This window comes from Ctenopharyngodon idella, chromosome 23 (assembly GCF_019924925.1).
Source record: "Ctenopharyngodon idella isolate HZGC_01 chromosome 23, HZGC01, whole genome shotgun sequence".
Taxonomy (NCBI): domain Eukaryota; kingdom Metazoa; phylum Chordata; class Actinopteri; order Cypriniformes; family Xenocyprididae; genus Ctenopharyngodon; species Ctenopharyngodon idella.
The window spans coordinates 23121464-23142967 of record NC_067242.1 but is presented as its reverse complement, the minus strand read 5'-3'; the positions used below and the strand labels follow the sequence as shown (position 1 = coordinate 23142967).

Sequence of the window (21504 nt, the reverse complement as noted above, 5' to 3'; positions counted from 1 at the left end):
ACACTGCATAGTTGTGATATATGACAAGTGCTGAGAGCGTCTGTCTCACAGCCAAAGCACGAAAGCAGTTTGAATCTGGCAGTTATGGTACGTCACTGAACGTTCTAAATCCCATATGTGCAACCATACTCTCAAGGGCACAGAAATAAAAATCCCATATGTGGGACCATACCGCTCAAAAGGTTAAGAGGAACAGGATTTAACAAAAGGTCTTGATTACTTTTCAATGAATTGTCCAGCCCTAGTCATATTGATCACAAGTTCCGTATGGAGTACCGCAGGTATCAGTACTAGGACCATTGCTTTTCACCCTGTACATGCTACCCTTGGGAGATATCATTAGGGAAACATGGTTTTAGTTTTCACTGTTTTGCTGATGATACTTAGCTCTATATTTCTTTGCGCCCTGATGAAACTTACCAATTCACAAAATTAACGGAATGTATAGAGCTCCGGGCGTCACGTGACCCATTCTATTTACACCACCATGCTGGCAGGCAGGGACAGCCGGGAGCGAATATGAAATGTATGGCACCAGCATGAGTTAAGGCAACAGAGTTCATTGCACACTTTAATTAAAAAAACATAGACCTGTACATACCAAAACTTAATAGATTAAACATAACAGATCCCTATAATGCCCTTTTAATATAATGGTGCTTTTAATGTGTATCGATAAAGGAACGGATAGCGTTTCTGACCTGCAGTATCCTGATATCTACAACTACCTCATCAACTTTCCCTCATTCTACTCTGGAGACTCTTTAACCTTTTAAGACCTGAAGGCTTTTTGAGAGTTTTTTTTTTTTTTTTTTTTTCCTGAGCGACATACACAAAAGTAAAGACTCATAACTCCAAAACTGTAGCAAGGAGAGTCAAAAGGTAGGTATCATTTAATGGAACACTTTTTAAATTTTTAGAAAATATAAATTACATTACATTTGGACATTTTCATGCTGAGAAACAGACAAACAGACATGTCTACACAAACAGACATAAAAATAAAAAACAAAAAATATCTATAATTTTATTTTTATTTATAATTTTTCATTTTTTTTATTTGACATGGATTAACTCAGGAAGGCAATAAGATAAGAGAAAAATTCTTTTTTGGTGATGCTCTCCTATATGTGAGCTGCATCTGGTTCAAATTTTGTAGTGATAGCATATAGTTGAATAAAGTGTTATTCATTTTTTCGCAGCCAGTTGGCGCCCACGGGCGGTAAACTCCGGTCTAGAGGCACTTCTCAGCACTCGTTAGGAGTTTTTCAAAATGATTAGATACATTAAAAAGCTGAGTTTCTAAGCTTTAAAATGATATCTATTTTGTGTTATTCCATGTTGGAAAATGAACATGAATGGTTCAGGGAACATTGGATACACACTGCATACCGGAAAGATGAGAGACATGTTTTTAGCCAAGTATGTTACATCATTCTGTGAGTAATATCTTGTGATCAATGCAATATATTATGTGCCATTTTCTATGGTCTGTGCATTTTTCGTGAAGTTATGAGCAAGTGAAATCTACATATTTGTATTCAATTAGCGGCTGTGCTGCTTTTGTTGTAAACGCATATTACTCAGACTCATTAGAGGAGGAAAACAACGCAACAGGAGCATGTGGGAGGCTTCATATGAACGAGTAAAGTCTCTGGTTTTGTATGCAAAAAGAATTTTTGTGCTACCTATATGGGTTCAGTTTTTATTGGCTCTTAAAGAGAGACACGCAAATGGGAGCGCAGGCGCTCCATCCGGTCTTAAAGGGTTAAAAGCCTACAAAAGCCTGAAGGAGTACAAATGGGCACAATCTAATTTTGTGATGAATATTCAACTTTGGAGTCTGCTGGCTAAAACCTGCTTCATCGTCATTGGAAGAGTAAGTTCAACTGTGTTGTTAGGTAACATAAACGACCCTAGTTGTCCTTGTTTGAAGGTAGCCAGCATAGCTATATTACTGTGAGGACAGTAGACATCATGTCATGAAATCTTAACCCGTTTAATCCCAAATTTTTCCCAGACATGAAAATATCCAAATGAGGTGTCATTATTTGACCCCTTGAAATAATCAATAATTACTTTTTTTAAACTTTTATGGAAAAGTGTGTGAAAAATTGTGTTTTATGTTCGGTCACAACTGTGACCGGTGGGATAATGTGTATACTGAAAATTCTAATATAGCCTATATCAGCCCAGTTATTTAACACATTTTAAATTCTTTCATTTCATTTTAGGGTTACTATTAAACATAAAAACCCTTATACAACACTTATAGGAATACTTAGATAAAAAAACAAAAGAATTAATAAAAATACAACCATCTGCTGTTTTGTTGTGTTAGCACGTTTTATTGCAGTGAACCATTTCAGTCATCTATCTGGATCCTTAGGAATACGATAAAATGATTTCCCCTTTGCTTTCCCCCACCTGCTCTGGCATCTTGGCACACAGCAGCTGTCCACCATGTTGAAATAGTAAGGTTTGTAAGGTCTAAACAGTCTGGTTTTAAATTATTGCTCGACCACTATCGATACCAATGCTACAGCCGCTCTAGCGTTCTCCTGATGGCCTGCCAAAATGGGTTTAGATGCGTGACATCAACCTCCTGAGCTCTATAGTTGATATCAAAAATTGGATGATTAGTAATTTACTACTAAATTCTGAAAGAAAAAAAAAAAACAGACATTCTAATTATTGAAACAAAAACCTCTGCACGTAATAACCTAGAATACTGTCTAACATTTGATGGCTGCTCTGTTAAGTCTTCGTCGTCAGTTAGGAACTTGGGTGTGCTCTTTGATACCAATCTTTAATTTGAAAGCAACATTTCTAGCATCTGTAAAACCGCATTCTTCCATCTTAAAAATATATCTAAACTAGACATGCTCTCAATGACAAATGCAGAACAGTTAGTTTATGACCTCAAGACTAGATTATTGTAATTGTCTACTGGGTGGTTGCCATGCACGCTTAATAAACAAACTCCAGCTGGTCCAAAAAGCAGCAGCTACAGTTTTAACTAGAACGAGGAAGTATGACCATATTAGCCCGGTTCTATCATCACTGCATTGGCTCCCTATTAAACATCGTAGACATTTTAAAATCTTGCGAATTACTTACAAAGCACTAAATGGTTTAGCTCCCCAGTACTTGAGCAAGCTCTCAACGCATTATAGTCTTTCACGTCTATTGCAATTTCAGAATTCTCACCAGTTGATAACACCTAGAATATCAAAATCAACCACAGGCAGTAGATCCTTCTCCTATTTAGCACCTAAACTTTGGAACAGTCTTCCTAGCATTGTTCGGGAAACAGACACACTCTGTCAGTTTAAATCTAGACTAAAAACACTTATCTTTAACTTGGCAAACACATAACAAATTATCAATTTATATCAATTTAACTGATATAGAATGCATCCTGGGAATGGACACCTGAATGTCAACGGTCTTTTGAAGACTTAAAAGATGCTTTGAAAAAAAGCTCCAATGTTGATGCCCCCAGACTTCAACTAAACTTTTACTGTGCAAAAGGACGCCAGTGACACAGGCTTAGGAGCTGTCTTAACTCAAAAAAAAACAGTTTAGTAGAACACGTAATAGCGTATGCATCCCGCCTGTTACAAGGTACTGAAAAATCTTGTGCTGCAGCTGAAAAAGAAAGCCTTGCTGTAGTGTGGGCTGTGGAAAATGGCGACAATATCTAGAGGGTCGACATTTTGAAGTAGTCACTGATAATTGTGCACTCACTTGGGTGTTCAATGGTCCTCGACCAACTTCTCATCTTAAGGGGGGCCATCCGTTTGCAAGGATTTGATTTTATCGTACGCCACCGTAAAGGAAGGTGAAATATTGTACCTGATGCTTTGTCTCGAAGTATTGCTGAAGAATAGTCCTCTGTTCAAGTTGTGATGTACCAAGCCAAGCGAATGGGAAGCGACTTGCCCATTAGTTGGGAAGAGTTTGGTGAGCATCAAAAGTATGATACATCACTTGAGTCTTTGGGGGATGCTGCTAAAACTAAAACTGTAGACCTTAACCATATTCATTATACCATATGTAATGGCTCTCTGTTTAGATGCACACCCAATCCTCATGAGCGTCAGTCCCTGCAAGTAGTTGTACCAGCTCCTCTAAGGCAGTAGTTTCTGTAATATGCCCATGATAATCCATTAAGTGGGCATTTGGAATGACTGAAGACTACACAAAGAGGGTTTGTTGCCCAACAGAGCCTGAGCCGATTGCTCAATGTGGTGTATTGGCTGACAATTCACAAAGACACCTGGCATTTATTGTAAATGATGCCAAATATGTCAGCAGTACAAGCCTCATATAACCAAACTGACAGGTCATTTGCAATCCACTCCAGTTGTAGAGCCTGGTTACATGCTTGGTATTGACTCGATGAAAAGTCTTAAGACTTCCTGAAAAGCCTTAAACAGTATGAGTATCTGTTGGTCATTGTGGACTACTGCAGTAAGTGGGTTGAACTATTCCCAATAAGAACAGCAAAAGCACCTCTAATAGCTGAGATCCTCATAAGAGAAATCCTTACTCACTGGGGAACACCTGCTTACTTGGTTTCAGACCGTGGTCCTCAATTTACTTCCCAACTGATAAACATCACCTGTTGATGGGGAGTGACCCAGAAACTTACCACATCATACCATCCACAGACTAACTTCACCGAAAGAATCAACAAAACTCTCAAGACCATTATCACTTCATTTGTCAAGGAGAATCATAGGCACTGGGACAGATGGATCTCCGAGTTCTGTTTTGCAATTAACTTTGCATGGCAGGAAAGCACAGCTCTCCAGCTGAGATTGCACTCAGACGTAAGCTCAAGGGTCCTTTGGAGCATCTGGCACAACAACCTCCCAACCCGGACAAAGAAGCTTATAATGTCATTGAATGCACACAAGCTCTCCTGGAAAGAGTTAGAGAAAAATGTTGTACAGGCTCAAACCTGTCAAGAGAAGTACTACAACCGTCGAAGGAAACATGAGTTCTTTCAACAGGGGATTTAGTGTGGGTACAAGCTCATCCTCAGTCTCCTGCTGACAATGAATTATGGCCAAGTTAGCTGCTAAGTGGAGAGGTCCTGCAAAGATTAAAAAGCAGCTCAACAAAGTAAACTATGTGGTTGCAATGGTAGACCATCCTGATCAATGTGATATTTACCATGTCGAAAAATTAAAATGGTTTTGTGGTACGGTTTCACCTTCTATTGGGGGGGGGACAAGCGTCTGACAAATGTATTATCTTGTAGAATGCGTGCTCAGCACCTCCGCTCCCTATTCACTGAGTATGCGCTATTGCAAAATCGAAAGCGAAAGTAAAACGCAAGTGCGCATTCAAACGTGAAGAAAAATGTGGTCTCTAGTTGCACTTTGAATATTAAAAGAGTACTTTGATTATGCTTGAACTATTGTTTGAATTTAATAAGACCAAGAGAAAACTGTTATTCATTTAATACTGTTTTTATTTCTATGATCAATTTGTGAGTTCAGTTAGGAGGTCAAAAGTTGTAGAAGCTCATAAATCATGTACAGTTCTAAGGTCTGAAGAGGCTCATGTGAAATCATACAGCAGGGAACCCAGTCAGTTGAGTTTGTGGCAAACCTTTTACAGTGCTTGAGTACTGTTGTCTTTTACTGCATATGATAATTCATACTCGAAGTAGAACTGAAAAGACATTCATTACAAGATGATTCATTTAAAATATTTCAAATGCACCTGCAGATTATTTTTCCAGTCATGTATTTCGTCACTGAGGATTTCTTAAATATACTGTGTAAAAATTTCATCTCGTCTCATTCTCGTGAACTTAATCTCATGGCTCATGTCTCATCTTGTCTCATAAGCTACCTGTCTCGTCGCACTCCTAGTATTTACGCATTGACATCAGAATCTGTGATGTTGCTCCGACTTTGCTTTTCAAACCGGAAGTACAAACTTGTTCTACAAAATGCAGCTAATTTCCACTTATGGATAAACTTACTGTGTACTTCTAGTGTTTTCAATGATGTGCAATCTGTACATATCTGTTCACATCTCAAAAATGTGTTTTGGGGTTTTAAAGTGTTTCATGACCCTTTAAGAAACTTACTTGACTCCTCTAATGGTGAGGATCCTTGCTGATGTCACATTAAATACTTGCTCAAACCGCTCCAACTTCTGTTTAGTCATTCTGCCAAAGGAGGAGAAAGACAATAATGGAACCACACCTTAGTCAAATCAGGCACCTGTACACACCTTCTGAAAATGTCTTGAATATAATATGACCTTCAACACCCTGTTAGTCTTACTGCTAAATACTAATCTGAGATGTTGACAGCATGCTACAATAAATGTTACTTTTGCAAATCCACATTCTTGAGTCAAAATAAATAAACATTTTTCAAAAATGGTAACATTCAAGTCAAGTTAACATTTTAAATTAGGACTACATGTTTTGTATAAAAATAAAAAATAAAAAAAAGAAGTAGTTCTTTTAAAATATTTTTGATACTGCAAATATTTTAAATATACTGCAATCCTTACTGAAATATGATACAGTGAAAACGTATTACTCTGACTAAGAAGCTCTAATGGACAATATGGGTGTGTGAAAACCACACATGAACCACACATTGGCTGTACAGGTCAACTGTAACCCTTAAACTCACTCGTTATGGAAGCCGATGTCATGATTCCCTATAAGGACCACAAGCTTTGTGTCACTAGAATGACGGAAGATTCGTTTAAAACGTCTGACGTCATTTTCCCAGTCCTGAGTGAAGAGCAAAGCACAGTTATAATAGATGATGGCAGTGGTCAAAATTTTCATTTGAAACTATTCTGATTTATGACATTTCTCTGTTTAAAATATGAACCTACAAATTGGAAGCTGGTTCTCTTTTGATGTGATTTTTTTTTTCATACATTTTTATATATTTTAACCTCTGAAATGTTGTAATCTCACAGCTCAGAAAAGGGATCTGATTATTGCCATATGCATTATTTAAAACCCATATAAAAAGTTATACATGTGAAGTTTATCTTTTGTGTTTGACTGTACATTTCTAACTGACTTGATACTTTAAGGATTTATCAGTGATCAAAAAAAGAGAATCCATTAGTCCTGTGAGATTAAACAATGTATACAAATTTTTAGAACAATAAGCAATGGCACATTTCACAAAGATGTGGTACTTTAAAGGGTTAAAAATTCTGTCATTAATTACTCACCTTTATGTCGTTCCACACCCGCAAGACCTTCATAAGACCCGTAAGACCACCACTTTCAATGTGGCTGTTTTATCGATGTCTTTAGTACCTTTCTGGACCTTGAAAGTGGTGGTTAAATTGCTCTCTATGAATGAGTCAGATACATCTTGGATTTCATCAAAAATATCTTAATTTCTGTTCCAAAGATGAACAAAAGTCTTACGGGTGTGGAACGACATGAAGGTGAGTAATTAATGACAGAATTTATTTTTGAAAAAAATGAACTAACACTTTAATGTTATAAACTCACAATTGCGGGGGCAAAAAAGTCAAAAGTCACAATTACATTTTTTTATTCAGTGGTGGAAACAAGCTTCTATAGTACTCGGTTTAAAAACTGTAGACACAGATGTATCTACTGTACCTTCCCATGGATTTGTAACGCATTCTCTTTGAGTATATATATACAGTGCCCTCCACAAATATTGGCACTCTTAGTAAGGCGGCTGTGAAAATATATCTGCATTGTTTATCCTTTTGATCTTTCATTCAAAAAAATTCACAAAATTCTAAAATTTCATCGAAGTAAAACAATTGAAAGTGGGGGGAAACTCACATTATGAAATAAATGTGTTTCTACAATACATGTTGGCCACAATTATTGGCACCCCTAGAAATTCTGACGAGTAAAATATCTCTGAAGTATATTCCCATTCATATTTACATTTTTTAGCACACCAGGGTGACTAGGAGCATGAAATTGTCCAGCCATGACTTCCTGTTTCACAGAAGTACAAATATGTAAACACAAAGTTCCCTTAAATTCCCTTAATCATTCATCACAATGAGAAAAACCAAAGAATATAGTTCTGATGTGCAGCAAAAGATTGTTGAGCTTCACAAAATAGAAAATGGCTATAAGAAAAAATGGGTTTGGTGCAAACAGGGATAAAAAGCACCCCATGCCCACTGTTAAAAATGCTGCTGGATCTTTAATGCTGTGGGCCTATTTGTTTTGCTGGAGGTCCTGGACATCTTGTTCAGATACATGGCATCATGGATTCTATCAAATACTAACAGATAAAAATCAAAACCAGACTGCTTCTGCTTGAAAATAGACATTTGACTTGACATTTGATATTCAACAGTGCTTTGATCTGCCTGCATTGACACTATTCTTTTAAGAGCTGCTGTGCAGCCAAATAATGTACCAGTTATCAATGTAAAGCTGCTTTGACACAATCTACATTGTAAAAAGCACTATATAAATAAAGGTGACTTGACTTGACTTGAAATATTATAATGGGCCATGGTTGGATCTTCCATCAGGACAATGATCCAAAACAAACATCAACATGTGTCACTGAGCACAAAATTAAGCTTCTGCCATGGCCATCCCAGTTCCCTGACCTGAACCCTATAGAAAATTAGTGGGGTGAACTGAAGAGAAGAAGCACCACCATGGAGCTAGGAATCTGAAGGATCTGGAGAGATTCTGTATGAAGGAATGGTCTCTGATATCTGTGATGACGAAACAGAGGAAACTGAGACAGACTAAATCCAGCAGAACTTTGGCCGTGTCTCCAGGACGCCTGAAGAAACCTTCCTGCAAAGCTACCTGAAAAATGATGCCAAAGTGTACCTGGACAAAAGCTTTAAAAGTTTTAAATGCAAAGGGTGGTCACACCAAATATTGATTTTATTTAGTTAATAGAAGTTGATTGATAAATAAAATCTATGACAGTATTTTTGAAAGCATCCTCACTTTACAGCATTTTTACACAAGTGCCTAAAACTCTTCACAGTACTGTATTTTTGCAGATCGGTTTCTTCAAGCATCTTTGAGACACGGTTCTTCTGGATTTAGTTTGTCTCAGTTTCATCTGTTTCTTCATGTAATCACAGACAGATTCGATGATGGTGATTTTGGAGCACCGGCTGTTTCATACTCCTTGAGTATACAAAGATTTCACTGGATTATTACAATTAATGGCAAAATGATTGTTTGTAAATGTAAACTGATATTTCCTACCGACGCACCACAGCACCGTAAAAATACTGATGTGCCTAAGACTTTTGCACAGTAGTGTGTCTGTGTGTGTATATATATATATATATATATATATATATATATATATATATATATATATATATATATATATATATATATATATATACACAATGCGTGTGTGTGTGTGTGTATACAGCGGGTAAAATAAGTATTGAATACGTCAACTTTTTTTTTTTTTTTTTTTTTTTTTATTAAACACGGTTCCAATGCAGCAATTCACATAAAATTTTGAACAAGCATAGATATTAACTTAAGAAATCTACACAGACAAAGAAATCATAATTTTACAATCCATAAAAAAAGCTATGTGTAATAAAGGGAAATGAAAAAGTATTGAACACACTAACTGAAATTGTATTGTATTGTATAATATTTGCTGGAAAAGTCTTTTTTGCAATGACAGCTTCAAGGCACATCCTGTATGACCAAACTTTAAATCTTGAATATTCTGGGGGTCTCTCTTGTGAATTTTGATCTTCAGTTCCTTCCACAAATGCTCTGTTGGGTTTAGGTCTGGTGATTTATGGGACATTCTAATAACTTTATTTTCTTCTTCTGGAACCAATTCAAACTCTCCTATGCAGTGTGTTTTGGATTGTCATCCTGGTGGAAGGTTCACCAAAGTCTCATCTTCATCATCCTGGTGGATGGCAACAAATTCATCTCAAGAATTCCCAGTACATGGCTCCATTCATCTTCCCTTCAATAATTTTGATTCTGCCAGTACCATGAGAAGAGAAACAGCTCCATACCATGATGCTTCCACCTCTAAAACATCACTGTTGGTATGGTATTTTTAGGGTCATATGCAAAGCAATTTCTCCTCCAAACATGGCATGTGGTATTGTTGCCAAAAGTTCAATTTTTGTCTCATCTAACCACACTAAATTATCCCAGTAGTTCAGACCTTTCCAAATGTTGCCTCCAAGTCTTTCTGGACCTCTTTCCGAGTGGTCCTTGGTTCTTGGGCTACTCTTCTGACTAACCTTCTGACTCCCTGATCAGAAATCTTGTGAGGAGCTCCTTTGCATGGCCAGTTGATGGTGGAATGATGTTCCTTTCAGTTGTGGAAAATGGCCCCAATGGTGCTTACAGGAACATTTAGGAGTTGGAAAATCCTTCTGTAACCGTTCTTATGTACGGCAAAAATCTTCTTGTGAAAGTCTCTTTGAAAGCTCTTTGCCTCTACTCATCATGAGATGTCAAATACTTGCGTTCAGAGGTGGGTAAGCCTTTTTCTAACCTAACAACATGCACTAACCCAACTGATTCTAATTTGCACAGGTAGAAGGTAGAACTACTTAGTGAAATCTGTTGCTTTCTTGACTTGCCTTGCCTTAGTGTACTTTACTTTTTTCCCCATGTCATTTCACTTTATTACACATAACTTTTTTATGAATTGTAGTATTATGATTTCCTTATTTGTATTGATTTCTTGAGCTAATACCAACGTCTGGTCAAAATGTTATGTGAATTGCTGCATTGGAACTTTGTATAATAAAAAAAAACTGTTGACGTATTCAATACTTATTTTACCCGCTGTGTGTGTGTGTGTGTGTGTGTGTGTGTGTGTGTGTGTGTGTGTGTGCGCACGCTTTTGTGACATTTCAGGACACAGATTTGTATAATGACATGGGTATGACATAGGTATTACAAGGAGAGGGTGACTTATGAGGACATTACCCCATGTCCCCATTTTTCAAAAGGCTTATAAGTCATACAGAATGAGTTATTGTGAGAAAAATATGAGTTTCCTGTGATGGGTAGGTTATGGGGTAGGGGTAGTGTAGGGTGATAGAAAGTACAGTTTGTACAGTATAAAAACCATACATATTACATTATATTTATATCATATATAGCCAAAAGTATTGGGACACCCCTCCAAATCATTGAATTCAGGTGTTCCAATCACTTCCATGGCCAAAGGTGTATAAAATCAAACACCTAGGCATGCAGACTGCTTCTACAAACATTTGTGAAAGAATGGGTTGCTCTCAGGAGCTCAGTGAATTCAAGCGTACCGTGATAGGTTACCTATCACTACTAAATATTCCACGGTCAACTGTTAGTCGTATCATAAAGTGGAAGCAATTGGAAACAACAGCAACTCAGCCACGAAGTGGTAGGCCACGTAAAATCACAGAGTGGGCTCAGTGCATGTTGAGGCATACAGTGCGCAGAAGTCGCCAACTTTCTGCAGAGTCAATAGCTACAGAGCTCCAAACTTCGTGTGGCCTTCAGATTAGCTCAAGAACAGTGCGTAGAGAGCTTCATGGAATGGGTTTTCATGGCTGAGGAGCTGCATCCAAGCCTTACATCACAAGTGTAATGCAAAGCGTCGGATGCAGTGGTGTAAAGCACGCCGCCACTGGACTCTAGAGCAGTGGAGACATGTTCTCTGGAGTGACGAATCACACTTCTCTGTCTGGCAATCCGATGGACAAGTCTGGGTTTGGTGGTTGCCAGGAGAACGGTACTTGCCTGACTGCATTGTGCCAAGTGTAATGTTCGGTGGAGGGGGGATTATGGTATGGGGTTGTTTTTCAGGGGTTGGGGTTGGCCCCTTAGTTCCAGTGAAAGGAACTCTTAATGCTTCAGCATACTAAAACATTTTGGACAATTTCATGCTCCCAACTTTGTGGGAACAGTTTGGGGATGGCCCCTTCCTGTTCGAACACGACTGCGCACCAGTGCACAAAGCAAGGTCCATAAAGACATGGATGAGCGAGTTTGGTGTGGAGGAACTTGACTGGCCTGCACAGAGTCCTGACCTCAACCCAATAGAACACCTTTGGGATGAATTAGAGTGGAGACTGCGAGCCAGGCCGTCTTTCCAACATCACTGCCTGACCTCACAAATGTGCTTCTAGAAGAATGGTCAAAAATTCCCATAAACACACTTCTGGAAAGCCTTCCCAGAAGAGTTGAAGCTGTAATAGCTGCAAAGGGTGGGCCAACTTCATATTAAACCCTACGGATTAAGAATAGGATGTCATTAAAGTTCATGTGCATGTAAAGGCAGGTGTCCCAAAACTTTTGGCAATATAGTGTATATATTTTTTGGGTGTGCCACCCCAAGATTTGCTGTGGCCTCGTCTGGCCACTCCTATTAAAATTTTGCAGCCCTCTAATGCGATTCTTTTGTTTATATGCATCAGTATGTTTGACTCATTAGACAAGTTTCTCGCGAGTAGGCGTGGTTTCCGCGGCGACAGCGACACACACCCAGCATCTGAGAGCAGAGAATACTGCTTATTTTGCTAGATTTTGATAACTTTTCATTTACTTGGCGTATTTTTTTTTTTAATCATTCAAATTTGGCTGGGTGGTTAATAACACATTTTTCTGTGGTGTGACAAACTCCGAACACATATTTTAATATTGCTTTACAGCACTTTATAGGACTTTAATGTAGCCTACTGCACAAGACTTTAAAAATATTGATTGTAAAAAAATAAATAAGTAAAATAAAATAAAATAACAAACCAAACCAACCAGATAGCATATGGCAACAAACACTACTTAATGTAATGTTACAGAATGAATGGAAGCGTTTGTGGGTCAATTAAAGATACTAGAATGCAACTTGGGGCAAATTCCAATTAGAAGCAAGTATCTCTATTCCCTACTCACTCTGAAGGACAGAGCCCTTAAGTGGGGACTTTAGAGGCAGCAGGGCAATTGTGTCTCAAATGTGGCTATTTGGAACACAAATAGTGAAGGGAACAATGGAGGACAACGCAATTTCTTCATTATCTTCATGTTACCATGACCATGCAGCATGGTGTCCATCACCCCATTTGTTGTTAGGGTCAGGAATCTCCTATTACTGCTGTTAATTGTTGTTGAAAATAAATATACATTTTGTAATTAATTTTTAATGAACTTTTTTAACAGTCTTCCTAGCATTGTTCGGGAGGCAGACACACTTTGTCAGTTTAAATCTACACTAAAAACACATCTCTTTAACCTGGCATACACATAACATATTATCTACTTCTATAATTCAAATCATGTAAATTGTTAGGCTGCATAAATTAAGTCAGCCGGAACCAGGAACACTTCCCATAACACCTGATGTACTCGCTACATAAGAAGAATGGCGTCTACGCTAATATTAGTCTCTCTCTGCTTATCCCAAGGTTTGCCGTAGTCTGCTAGATCCAGGCCGTAGCCAGATGAGATGAAGGATCTGCGCCTAGACACGATGACAACGCAGCCCTGAAGTGTCAACTAAACTATCCCCTGCGAAGGCCTCCTTCCTTTTCCTTTCCCTTTGTATAGATAAAACGTTATCAAAATGATTCCAGTTCACATAGATCCGCAGAAACGACTAATTTTTCTGTATTATGCGGGCCAGACAAGTAATTTGACAGTCACTTTGTAAAAAAAATTAAGCGCCTGCGCACATACACATTCAAACGCACAAACCTATAGACTAAACACGTAAATGAACGGCAGGAACGCATTAAAAGTCTTCTGTTTTCAGTTAAAAGGTGTCATTTAAGCGGCCCCTAAGTTAGGGTTGGGTATTGACAATTTTCACGATTCGATTCGATTTCTATTCACATGCTTGCGATTCGATTACGATTTCGATTTGATTTGATTCGATTCGATGTCGATTATTTTGGATGTAGTATATCAGTATATCTCTCAAATAATGCTGTAAACTACACATGGGAGTCAGTTGGTACTACTTTACTATAATATTGAAGGTTAAAATTAACTTACCAGGTACAAATATGCCTAAAGATACGCTGCATATACAGCATCTAAACAGAAACACTTTGGTTTCCAGAACAAGGGAGCCAAATCTGAGAACTAAAACCATTGAGTTATTCCATCCTGGTGTCTGTGAGCTCCACTCAGATAAATATACAAACACTTAAATTACACTCAATTATGTTTTTTTATGATAAATAAAGTTTAGAATTACATAATCATATTTCTACTCCAATTCGTTTTTTTTTTTTTTAAATATAAACATTTAAATCGTGGCTGTCATAACTATTGATAAATATTGAAGAACACTATAAATATTGAAGAACATTATAATGAATATGTAACTGTGCATAGCTATATCAGAATGCTGCTTTCTAGAGTTCACTTTTCTAGCTGACTAATGAGTTTATGGTCACTGAATTTGTTTTTCTGAGGTAAATGTGACGTTACGTGACATTGTTTACAAACTGTTTTATTGACGTCTTTCCGAGGTAGAAACACTGATTGAGCTATTACAAGAGACATGATATGGATTTCGGTAAGTTGTACTGTGTATTTTAACATACCTTCAGATGTTTAGTCATGTTTATTTTGCGCTGTAACTGGTATTAAAGCGGAGGAGAGGATGTTCACATGCGCTCCGTGCTGCTGCTTCTCTTTAACTAAGGCGATCTGTCACGTCACATTAAACAGCACTAAAACGGTATTTATTTTTTGAATCTCATAATAAGATGGACGTCATTTTAAATCTGAGACTTTGCTTCATATCAAAAGTAACAAAGCACAAAGATTATTGCGATTTATTGGATAGAGGTGCGCTACATATTCTGTTTCATTCATTCATCAACTGAAAACAGACTAGACTAATCGATTCTTGGGATTTAAGAATCGATATCGGTTCGTAAAAATGAGAATCGATTAAAATCGAGAAATCGATATTTTTTTACCCAGCCCTACCCTAAGTTAATAATTAATTTTTACAACAGAAGTGATTCAATCAAAAACCTACTTTAGCTCGATAATAACTTTTTCTTAGAGCTGCTGTAAAGCCAAAACAATGTCTGTCCATTAATTTTCCTATTATCACTGTGAAGCTGCTTTGAAACAATCTGTATTGTGAAAAGCGCTATATAAATGAAGATGACTTGACTGTAAACCTAATTGCCACCCTGGGTCACATGATAATAACCAGTCAAATGACTGGATATTATACAGTGACCTTTTGGCGACAGAATGTAGGCGTGTCAAGCATTTTAAATGAATCAGTTCAAAAAGATTCATCAGTTCGTTTACGTAATCACGCAACGATGTCACCAGAGAAGGCCAGAGAAGAAAGGATGGTTCCAACAGATCCATCACCATCCTTTTAGCTCTGCGTCGTCTTTGCGACATTATCTGGCAAATTTCTCCTCAACAACAAGTTGCAACTCACGGAAGCCCTTTCACCAGAAGATAGAGCCGCCAGAGAAAAACTTTGGCCCCTTGTTAAAAAAGCCAGAGATGAAGGAAAGAAAGCCTCCTTTCGTGGTTCGACGGGAAAAGATTCAACTACTCTGATGTAAAATAGTCAATTTCTGCGGTAGGCCTATGCTCTTTTAAGGGAATATACAAGGTACTATGCTGTTTTTTTCCTCTTTACTTTACGTTTATGTGACTGGCCTACACTCGGAGTTTATCACTCAGAGGTCGGATGGCGTTTTTTTTTCTTGCCAGTGTGAAAGAGACTAAAAATACTCCGCAAATTTGGACGTACAAATAAGAGTTATATATCATTAAAAACTATAGAATGTCTTATTTTATTTGTATACACTCACAGAATAAAAATAAAGGAAAACAAACATGATGTGTGAGCCGCAGTCTCTCTCTGAATGATATCCAATCTGATACTCCTTCAGAAAATGAACTGTAACTAAATACTTATCACACAAAAATGAGACATTTGTCTAAAGAAACGTTGAAATGTCAGGTTTTAAATCATGTAAGTCAAATCGAAAACTAATATTCTCTGTTTATGTAATCTGTTTGAAAAGAGAGTGATGTCAGCCGTTCATGATTCAGCTCATTATCCGCTAATGCGGCCACGTCCATGGACTGTGCGCGCTATTCAAACCCAAATTCTGAGGAGATCAGCGCGACAGAGATTGAACGCCCACATCAGCTCGGAAAAATGCATCAAGCTTAGTGAGTTTCATGTACTTTTCATTGTTTTGAGATGCGGTGAAGAATAATTCTAAAAGGATTTACCTCAGTGGAAGAGCTGGTTTTACTTTCATTTTGAGGATCAACTTTATCAAGCCAATGGTTGTGAAAGGTAAGTTTTCTTTCTCTCTAATTGCGATAGTGCCTGTGAATATTAAACCGCAAAAAGACAGTTTAAATTTTAATCCTGCAAGTTTTGTGTGTCTCAGTGTGGATTAATGGTGCAGATCGACGCGCGATTTCGTTTACTACACATAACTTACATTAGTAAATTGTCATGGCTATTCCCAAACTATATTGCTATACTGAGATGAGTGAAATCATCTGAAATACATAATAAATACTGAAATAAAATGTGTTAGCAATGTATTTCACTGCACATTAACATTTAGGCTCTATAATATAACAAATATATGAAATGCCAGAGATAACATGAATTTTTAGATGCTTTGCATCACAGAAATGCATTATATTTTGAAGTATATTAAAATCGAAAACCATTATTTTAAATTGTAATAATATTTCACAGTATTGCTGTTTTTTTTTTTTTTTTTTTTTTTTTTTTGTTGATCAAATAAACGTAGGCTTAATGAGCATGAGACTTCTTTCTAAAACATTATAAATAGTAATGTGTCCAATCTTTTGACTGGTACTGTCCATTTAAAATATAGGTCCATACAAAATTTTCTTCACATGATGTGCAATAATACGTGCATGCATAAGATCACAAAAATCATGTTTTCTGTTAAGAGTGGACATTATATTAACGTCACAATAGCTGATATAGCTCACAGAGGGTTTTTTTCTTTTACCTCACAGATTTGAGAATCACAGTGGCCAAATATTGGCCCACATTGGACTGCATGAATATGATACTGAGATCACTGACTGGAAGCAGGAAAGTTTTTTTTTTTTTCTTCTTCTTCTTCTTCTTTTTTTCCTCCATTGCAGAAACACCAAATGCCAGTTATGTGAGGTTCATATATATTTGAACAGGATTTATTTCCAGGTATAACTGTGTACTCAAAATGTGTATTTGACTCTCATTCATATAGTTAACTATATTTTAAATACATTTTTAAACAAAAAATGATACATGTCTTTTGTCATTGCATTCTTTCTTAGTTGACTCAGTCACATTCCTGACCTAATGGCTCATTATGTGGCTCATTAGGGGCAGGGTCTTAATCTCCTCAGGTGTAAATCACAGCATTATTCATGAAGATTCATGCCTCTCTGCATACAGGCTGCCTAAACAAAAGTGTCTCAGAAATTTAAAATCAATGCATTGTTTTTTGTGTTTGAGTAGGCAGAACGATGTTTACATCATTGCTCATCAAAAATACAGTTCCCAAAAGTCTTGTGAAAAAATATTTAGTTTATCTTTTTGAGGCCGTATTTCAGTGACTTATTAGGGCTTGAGCACCGATGGTGTGAGGACCCTATTGGAATTGCTCCGTTTATTATTAGGGCCCAAGCCACTGATGGCGTAGGGCCCTCTTGATCCCCTAAGGGTTATTGTTAGGGCCCAAGCCACTAAGGCGCAGGGGCCTATTGTTTTTCTAAGGATTATTAGGGCCCGAGCACCGATGGTGTGAGGACCCTATTGGAATTTCTCAGTTTATTAGGGCCAAAGCCAAAGGGCTGAAGGCCCTATTGTTTTCTTTAGGATTATTATTAGGGCCCAAGCCACTAATGGCGCAGGGCCCTCTTGATCCCTTAAGGATTATTAATATTAGGGCCCAAGCCACTAAGGCGTTCTCCTAAAGATTATTATTTTATTTAATTTTTTTTATTTTTTTTTTTTTTTACTTCAAACTTCTAGGGCTTTCTGGGGGCCTTAACATGCTCAAAAACTCTTGAAAATTGGCACACACATTGGAATCTGCGGCCATTAGGACACCGCAGAGGCTGGGACCTGGGCGTGGCATGGGGGCTCGACAGTGCCCCCTTGAACAGGATCCAAAAACTTGGCCATATATCAAACACACTTGCATGTATTAGTATGAAACTCGCTACACATAAAGACCTCATCGGGGCCGAACAACTTTCGTGCTCTAAGTTATACGCCAGCTCAACAGGAAGTCAGCTATTATGGGTTGTTTGAAAAACGCATGCTCTGGAATTTGATATACTCCTAGGCGATTAATCCGATCACCACCAAACTAGGTAAGCATGAAGTCAAGACATTGATGATGAAAAATTGCCAGCAGATTTTTGATATCTTGAACGGTTTGGCCATGGCGAGGCAACAGATTTATGGCGAGAAAAGGGAAACACGAAATGTGTTATAACGTCTGCATACATTGATTGATTTTTATGAAACTTCAGCTGTGTGTTCATTGTAGGAGGCTGATCACATGGATGTGACTATTCTGAGTCAAAGTTATAGCGCGACCAACTGGCAGTAGGAAGTTTGTCACTTTCAAAATTCTTTGAGATCACCCTCTTTTTTTTTTTACCCGATTTCCTTCAAACTTCATCACAATAATGTCAAAACATGGCAGATGTAGACCTGTGAATGTATTTGTGATATCTTCAATATTGTTGCCTTGGCAACGCATCAAACTTTAATATTGGTTTTGGATGCTTTTGAGACTCTTAGCATGCTTCAAATTGCATGAAACTCGACACACGTCAGGATTGTTATCCGGTGGACATGGGCAAAGCCTTAGAAACGGGTGGGGAGGAGGGGCTCTATAGCGCAACCTTAAAATGCATTAAATGTGGAGTGAATTTGACATCCTTTGATGTCCTTTGATGTTTAACCATTTTAAATGCCTATTGCCCGCTGTACACAGTTGCCCTGAACCACCGGGGTGGCAGTGCCGACGGGCTTGGGCTCGCCATCGCTGCTTGCAGCTATATTTATTTTTATTTTTTTTATTTTTTTTCGTCATCCGGGGCTTTTTGGGGGCCTTAACATGCTCAAAAACTCTTGAAAATTGGCACACACATTGGAATCTGCGGCCATTAGGACGCCGCAGAGGCTGGTACCCGGGCGTGACAGGGGGGCTCGACAGCACCCCCTTGAAAGAAGTCTGAAAACTTGGTCCATATATCAAACACGCATTGCATTGCACGTATTAGTATGAAACTCGGTACACATATAGACCTCATCGGGCCTAACAACTTTCATGCTCTAAGTTATACGCCACCCCAACAGGAAGTCGCCTATTATGGGTTGTTTGAAAAACGCATGCTCTGGAATTTGATATACTCCTCCTAGGTGATTCATCCAATCACCACCAAACTCGGTCAGCATTGAGGATGTAAAATTGCCAGCAGATTTTTGATATCTCGAACGCTTTGGCCGTGGCAAGGCAACGAATTTATGGCGAGAAAAGGGGAAAAGGAAGTGTGTTATAACTTATGCATACATTGATTGATTTTTATGAAACTTCAGCTGTGTGTTCGTTGTAGGAGTCCGATCACATGGATGTGACTATTCTGAGTCAAAGTTATAGCGCCACCAACTGGCAGTAGGAAGTGTGTCACTTTCAAAATTCTTTGAGATCACCCTCTTTTTTTTTTTTACCCGATTTCCTTCAAACTTCATCACAATAATGTCAAAACATGGCAGATGTAGACCTGTGAATGTATTTGTGATATCTTCAATATTGTTGCCATGGCAACATGTCAAACTTTAATAATATTCTTGAGTGTTTTTGAGGCTCTTAACATGCTTCAAATTGCATGAAACTCGACACACACATCAATGTTGTCGACCAGTAGACATGGACAAAGCCTTAGAAACGGGCGTGGTGGAGGGGCTCAGTAGCGCCACATTTTGACAAAAGTGTGTGTGTGTTATACCTACAGTCACCAAACTCAGTACACATATTGTTCTCATTAAGCTGGACAACTTTCTAATTTACAGTCATTAGCTCTGACCAACAGGAAGTCAGATATTTTGGTTTGAATGTGGATTTTTCACACTCCCTCTCTCTCTGTCCTACCCCCCTCCCCCTCAGTCTCACTCTTTCTCTCTCTTTCTCTTTCTCTTTCTCTCTCTCTCTCTCTCTCTCTGTGTGTGTGTGTGTGATCATATGGGCACCAACTGCTGCAGTAAATATGGTGTATTCAAATGGATTTGAAATAGTCCTTTTATGTTTAACCATTTTAAATGCCTATTGCCCACCATGCACAGTTGCCCTGAAGCCACTGGGGTGGCGGTGCCACCGGGCTTGGGCCCGCCATCGCTGCTTGCAGCTATATTTATTAGGGCCCGAGCACCAAAGTGCGAGGACCCTATTGGATTTACTCTGTTTATTAGGGCCCGAGCACCAGTGGTGTGAGGACCCTATTGGAATTGCTCCGTTTATTATTATTCCGCTTCTTCTTCTTCTTCTTCTCCCTAATAAATCACATTTTTGAGGGCCTAAACGTGCTCAAACTCATGAAACTTTGCACACGCATCAGAAGTGGTGAAAATTTACATCTGTTATGGATCTCAGAATTAGGCGTCGCAAAATGGCTCGATAGCTCCACCTACAAAATTTCAACGAAGTGCCCCTCGCACCACATTTCACGTACAGGTATGAAATTCGGTAGACATGTAACAGCGCAATACCTACAAAAAAGTCTCCTGGTGCAAAATCTGAAAACCAACAGGAAGTGAGATATTTTGGATTTTGTCTGCAAAATTTTTGCACTTTTTGCCATCTCCACACGTTGTACTTTAACGAACACCGCCTAGAGCTTTAATCAGATCAACATCATAATTGGTCGGCCTCATCTGAAGGCCTTTGCGACATTAAATTGCGAAGATCTAGAGTTTTCGCTGAAGGGCGTGTCCGTGGCGGCCTGACAAATTTTGATGTTTCGCCATGAAACAGGAAGTTGATGTAATTCAGGCATACAATGTCCGATCTGCCCAAAACTTCACATGATTTATTAGAGTCCTGGTCTGAAGACATCTACATGCAAATATTCAGTTACAATCATAGTGCCACCTGCGGGCAACAGGAAATGACATGTTATACACTGTGATTAACTCCTCATAAAGATTTAACCAGAACATCATCATATATGGTCAGTCTAATCTTAAGGCCTTAGGGATGATAAATTGCAAAGATCTAGAGTTTTCGTTGAAGGGTGTGTCCGTGGCGGCCTGACAAAGTCTGATGTTTCGCCATGAAAGAGGAAGCTGTTGTAACTCAGGCATACAATGTCCGATCTGTCCGAAACTTCACATGTGTGATAATAGTCCTGGCCTGAAGTCATCTACATGGCAATATTCAGTTAGTCATAGCGCCACCTGCTGGCAACAGAAAATGGCATGCTTTACACTGTAATTC

The 21504-nt window shown here is 38.3% G+C and overlaps 1 protein-coding gene and 1 long non-coding RNA gene across 7 annotated transcripts in view; both read right to left on the bottom strand.

Moving 5' to 3' along the window:
- LOC127506353 (uncharacterized) overlaps window positions 1-21504 on the bottom strand; it is a 253846-nt gene that overhangs the window by 113167 nt on the left and 119175 nt on the right. The window lies entirely within an intron of this gene.
- The window catches only part of mppe1 (metallophosphoesterase 1), a 157818-nt gene that overhangs the window by 113167 nt on the left and 23147 nt on the right, over window positions 1-21504 (bottom strand). For 5 of the 6 annotated variants that reach the window (XM_051882738.1, XM_051882737.1, XM_051882741.1 and 2 more), the window contains exons 3-4: window positions 6672-6775; window positions 6113-6193 (exon numbers count right to left, since the gene is read on the bottom strand). The exons of the other annotated variant lie outside the window; for it this stretch is intronic. In XM_051882738.1, the coding sequence (XP_051738698.1) occupies window positions 6113-6193; window positions 6672-6775 (185 nt within the window). The remainder of the gene's footprint in view (window positions 1-6112; window positions 6194-6671; window positions 6776-21504) is intronic. 6 annotated transcript variants of the gene reach the window in all.